The sequence below is a fragment of the Olea europaea genome, chromosome 23 (genome assembly GCF_002742605.1).
Source record: "Olea europaea var. sylvestris chromosome 23, O_europaea_v1, whole genome shotgun sequence".
NCBI lineage: Eukaryota > Viridiplantae > Streptophyta > Magnoliopsida > Lamiales > Oleaceae > Olea > Olea europaea.
The window spans coordinates 1,565,036-1,570,763 of record NC_036259.1 but is presented as its reverse complement, the minus strand read 5'-3'; the positions used below and the strand labels follow the sequence as shown (position 1 = coordinate 1,570,763).

The window sequence follows — 5,728 nt, the reverse complement described above, 5'->3', positions numbered from 1 at the left end:
ATGGCCGTGATCAATGGAGTGCTGGTAGACTGAATGCAGAGGAATGTTCTTAATTATTATGTAAATTTTATATTATTATAAGTTGCAGAGAGGTCACAATGGCACGTGGTTTCTGATTCCACTTTAGTTAATAAAAAATTTGCAACTTTCCCAGTAAAACCGTTGGGACTCAACTTCCCCCACCAGCTGTTGATAGCTGTCCTATCTAATCCCCATGTGACCCCACCATCCTAGTGTGTGTTGTGTGTGAGAGAGAAACGAAGGAGGGAGAGAGAGCTGGGAAGACCAGACCTTGATCTTTAGATTGTTAAACATCCCATCTAAAAGTTTTTTAATCGTTAAATTGAGAGATTATATGTATTCGTTTAAGTCTTGTTTCTATCATGTCACGTGTAGATCGAATTATTCTTTGGAACGTGTAGAGTTTTGGTAAATGGATCACTACAAGATTTGAACTAACACGAACGTACTATGTTAATCATCTCGTCTTAAAATTTAGAGGAGCACCATGTATAATTTTAAATAATATCTCGAGCTTTTGTGGCTGTCTTCCATTCTACATTTCTATTATGCCTTGAGATTTTTAGTATAAAAGGCCCTCTTGTGTACAAATTGTAGTTTGGTTCTTAGCTTTGCTCTTGGTTCATAGATTCTTGAAATTAATGGCACACAATTTACCTCCAAAAGTACCAAATGTGACACAAAATTGGAATGATTTTTCTCACCAGAAGATATCTTCCATGGAAATTTTGGCAACAAATAATGCTACCACTCCTCAAGAATCTTCGTGGGTCGACGAATTTCTCGACTTCTCATCTGTCCGACGTCGTGGCCACAGGAGGTCTGTTAGTGAGTCGANTCAAGATAAACTCTTCAAAGATGGTAAGAATTTATGCTGTACTTGAACTTGATTGATATAATTAAGTAAGAAAAACAAGTTCAAATCTTATCAGTACCCTACCAGACGTGTCATCAATGAATGGTTTTATCTACTTATCAAGAATTAAACAAATTCTCTAAAGAAAATTTATACATCTAAGGTTTTGTTCAATAGAAGGCAAATGCATTGAATTTGAGATTTTACTTGTGTGAAACTAGCTCATCAAGAAGCATTGAAGAAAGAAATAGAGAGACTGAGGCAAGTATATTATCATCAAAATCTCAAGAAGACTGAAAATGGTACCCCAGAGTCACCACCAAGGCCCGCTGAAGAACAACTTGTTAGCTGAGCCATAATGGCTAAGGTACTTGATCCTCTTCTTATTATGTGCATGTTTAATAAACAGAACTCGACTAAACAGTATTAATTAACCAAAAAAAAAAAAAAAAGAGCTAACGTGCATTCATATCTTACTATTGCTTAGCGAACACGATGTAAAACAACAATAAATTTCAATCTTGAAATTAAAAGGTAAAGATAATTTCATTGAACTTTATGCTTTATTTCTCAATCATACAGGAATTTAAATTACTGGAGGAAAATTCTAATTGAAGAGGAGCCTGCAAAAATTCATTAAAGGGAACTCATGATTATTAAGAAGCCCTTTTTTCTTTTTCTTTTCGTTCATATTTTTTTGGTTTTGTTATTTTTTATTCACAGATGAGTGTGGTTAATTTTTTGTCTACCAGTCATCATAATTTTATTTTTATTTTTTGTTATTATTTTTGAATTATTTCAAGGATGACAAGTGATAGTGGGTTGTGTTGGGAGATTGTTTTCATGACCTTTTTTCAGTGTCTGTTGTTCCATGTGTGTGGTATTCTTTATTTGTTCTTTTCAAGAGAAGAATAAGTAAATATGTAAATATTCATCTTTGACTGTACTTAGTTAACTCAAAGTTCAATGCAATTGGGATTGTTAGATTTGTAATAATTGAGTAATGGATATTCAAGCCTGCACCATTGGCAAGGTCTTCATGACCACTTTAGGGCTCATTTCATAAAGATTTTTCGAGAAGTAATTCTGCATGACCACTTAGAGGTTATCATGCAACTCGAGGGAGGCACACAATTACTTCTTTATTATTGAATTAACAAGAAAAACTTTGGTAGTAGAAGTAGACATCATGCGATCAAGAAAAGATCTATGATTAAAAAAAGTGACAAGTCACGTAGAGCCACAGACACTGGATGGCCAATTTCCTTGTGGCGGCCACCACCAACGAGGATCTCAACACAATCTCACTGATTATGGAATCCCATTCAACTGGAACTCGAATTCCATTCTGATTTCTGCCACTAAACAGAAGGAATAAGAATTCAACGCTGATTCTTGTCCTCCCTACTAGCAAAACAGCTGTTGATGATTCCAATATTTCACTCCATTCGAATAACAAAAGTCGAATCCAAAAATGAACAAGCATACTTAAATAAAAGTACGATTGATATTTCAATAGAATTAGTAAATCCTAATAGCAAGTTTTCAAATGATAACAAGCCTACTGTGCACAAGCCTATTCATTTCTACGTCTTCCAAAATCCAAAAGATACGCTTCGAGCTATTGACAATCAAACTTCCTAAGCCTCATAATGCCAACTATCGAAATATTATACTTTCCTCCAATACCTCAGGAATGCAGAAGCTTTTTCTTCATTTTCTGTTTAGCATACGACTCAATGAGCTCTTTCATAACAGTTTCGAGACCTGTCAACTTATTGTCCAACAAATTAACCTTCTCAAGATATTCTTCAAAATGACTAGCACAATCCTCTTCAAGCTCCTTCGCCTTCTGTTCCAAGATCAAGCAATTCAACTTATACTCTTCTTCTTGCTTCTTGTGCAGCTTCTCTATTTCTGTAGCGCTCAACATCAGACCCCCAAATCCAGCATCTATGTAATATGGGTCTTCAGGAAGCTTGGATTTCTCCCTATATTTGACAAATGCCTTCTGAGTTTCCTTAATGGCCTTCTTGTAACCATCCAAGATACTAGCCATCAAGTGCAGCTCACGTTGAAGACGATAAAGTTCTCCATCTCTTGTCCGTATCTCTTCCAACTTGGTCTTTTGCAAATATTTGATCATCATATCCCGTTTCTGTAACTCACTCAGCAAGAGCTGTTGATTCCTATCCAATTGCTGCAGAGTCTTTTCCTTTTCCTTACACATCAACCTGAAACTTTCGACTGATTGTTGCATTTTCTCCATGCACATTCCAAAACCAACAGGCTTATGATCCCAGGAGTTATTGATCCTCAACCTCTTGTTCTTATCCTCGATTAAATGCTGTGAAATATCATTGTCCTGTACCATAAATCGCTTGCCTGCATTGATAGAGAATGACTGACCAGAAGCCAAATCCTGCACATCAGAATTAAGATCCACTGGCAACGGTTCACAAAGCTTCCCCTGTGCACTGAAATCTAAGTGGTTCCCCACCATTGCTTGAAGTAAATTACCTGCCAGTCCATCACCTTCAAGAACATCATCATCCGACAAAACATTAATATCAAATCCGTCCTCGGCAGCCTTCTCGATCGTTTCCTTCTCCTTCTCATCATCAATGAGACTACACCTCCTACCCTCTTCGACTCTACAACTTTTCATATCATGCTCTCCCATATAGTTCTTCCCATCCAAAAGCCACTGTCCTTGCTCCTCTACCTCCTCGTCCTTGCATTTCCCAGCATCCATCATCTCTATGTTCTTCACCTCTTCTTCCTTCTTCCCAATATTTTGTCCTAGCGTCAGCTCCATACTTGGTCCCTCCATCGCTCTACCCTCCTCTTCTCGAACCTCTTTTATACTACCAACCGTCACATATACCTCATTGTTCGGCGGAACCTCTTCTTCCTTTGCCTCCACATCTAAATCCACCTCCCTCAACATGAACACTTCCTCATGCTGCGACTTAATTAAATACTGCAAATGTGAAGCATAGTAACAATCAATCAAATGCTCGCCTTGTGTCAACTCCTTCTCCACCATAAACCAAAACAATCCAGCCCAATCTATCTTCTCAGGGTGCCCATCCTTTATCCTCCCTACCCAATTCAAAACCTCACTTGGTATCGACCAAATGTCGCCATGCAAAAGCACCCAATCGGACACAATCTCCTCAATAAATTCTATCTCCTCCTCGGCCAATACCTCAGAACCCAAGTCCACACCTTCCACGCCACCCACATTACCCTTCACCCTTTTCACCGGCAACCTTAAAGCAAGAGCTATGTTAGTTCTATTCACAGCAATACGAAATTTATTAACATAACTACACCGCAACTTTGAATCATAGGTAGCCACCAACTGTGAAATCAAATCTATCCTTACATTCGTATCAAAATCAATATGCACAAAGTCCCACAAACCAATTTTCTTCAGAAGCTTTTCATGCTTAGAAAAATAAAGAATCTTAGGGGGTATAAAAGGTACGGGCTTCAACGTTTCCATCAAAAATTGCACCTTTTTCAAAATGACTTGCTGTTTCTCGATGTATGGATTATCCTTCTTACGCTTGCTGTTGGGACCCCGTCCTCGATGGAGTCTGTGGAAGGTTCTCACCGGAGTGCCATCAGAAACAGCCACAGGCGGGCGTGTGTTTGGTCCTCCTGGTTCTTCTTGTTTAAGAATGAATTTAGGCATTGTGGGAACCGATTTCTGGTCGCATTTTTGCTGTGGGTCGAGTTGATTTGGTGGGGTTTCTTTGTTTTCCATTATGATTCAATGGCCGGCAGCCGCTGCTTGTGCAACGCAACCCTTATTGTCGTGGTCGTAGGGAAATGGCGGATTTGAAATGATAAATATTGCTGGAATTCAGTCGTTTTGTATTCCTCACCCTTCTCTTCAAACAAAATATTGCATTGAACGTACCACCTTCCAGAAATGAACAGTCTGTGTAAAGAAAAGCGCAGAACGTACAACCACCAGAAATGGAAATTTTCATTAGAATTATGTTAGTCACTTCACTGCTCTAGAAAGAACAGTAAATTCTTTCATTTTGTCTGACTGTAGCTTTTTTTGAGAGAAAACAATGACGTCGTTTATCTTACATATTTGATACAGTTACTTTGTTACTTTTCCTCAATTTACGCGGCGTGCAAGTTTATGTCATCGAGTCATCTTTACTCTTTCTCCATTTTTACATGCTACAGTCATGCCTCTTTATTTCTCCATACTAATGCAAGAGCGAAAGTGTGAATTCCATAAATATATGATTGAAAATATGTTTGAAAAAAATAAATTTTTAAAAATGAAGATTAAACATGTTAACAAATGAATATAGTTATTTTTCGAAAAATAAGTTTTTATCACAATTTCATTTTTATCGTGAAATGATTCCAATCTTAATATGTTAGATTATGCTTTAAAATTACATAATCTATCAAATATAATTTTTAAAATTAATTTTTATAAAGTAATATATTTTTATGATTTTTTTTTTTAGTAAAGTAATATTATGGAGGTTCAAGCATGAGCCTCGGTAATTCTAGAGGCTTGGCCTCCATAAATTTTATATATATATAATTTAATTTAAATTTAAATTTTTATAATTTATTTTTTTGAATTTTTTTTAAGAAAATAAATTAATTTTTTTTAAAAATTAAAAAATTTATATAAAAATTAATAATTTTAATTATATTTTTTATTGTGAAATGATTCTTATCTTAATATGTTAGATTGTGCTTCATTATTACATAATCTATCAAATATAATTTCTAAAATTAATTTTTATAAAGTAATATATTTTTATGAATTTTTTTTCAATAAAGTAATGTTATGGGGGTTCAAGC

The 5,728-nt window shown here is 35.9% G+C and overlaps 1 protein-coding gene and 1 long non-coding RNA gene across 2 annotated transcripts; one reads left to right on the top strand and one right to left on the bottom strand.

Moving 5' to 3' along the window:
- The first annotated feature begins 859 nt into the window (after positions 1-859).
- On the top strand, positions 860-1,849 carry LOC111372096. The gene is made up of 3 exons (XR_002698684.1): positions 860-882; positions 1,099-1,244; positions 1,460-1,849. It is a non-coding gene; the product is annotated as an uncharacterized LOC111372096 (long non-coding RNA).
- A 718-nt stretch (positions 1,850-2,567) lies between these two features.
- LOC111371908 lies at positions 2,568-4,652 on the bottom strand. The gene has a single exon (XM_022994060.1). The coding sequence runs from the start codon at positions 4,650-4,652 to the stop codon at positions 2,568-2,570; it is 2,085 nt and encodes a 694-aa protein (XP_022849828.1).
- Positions 4,653-5,728: the final 1,076 nt, after the last annotated feature.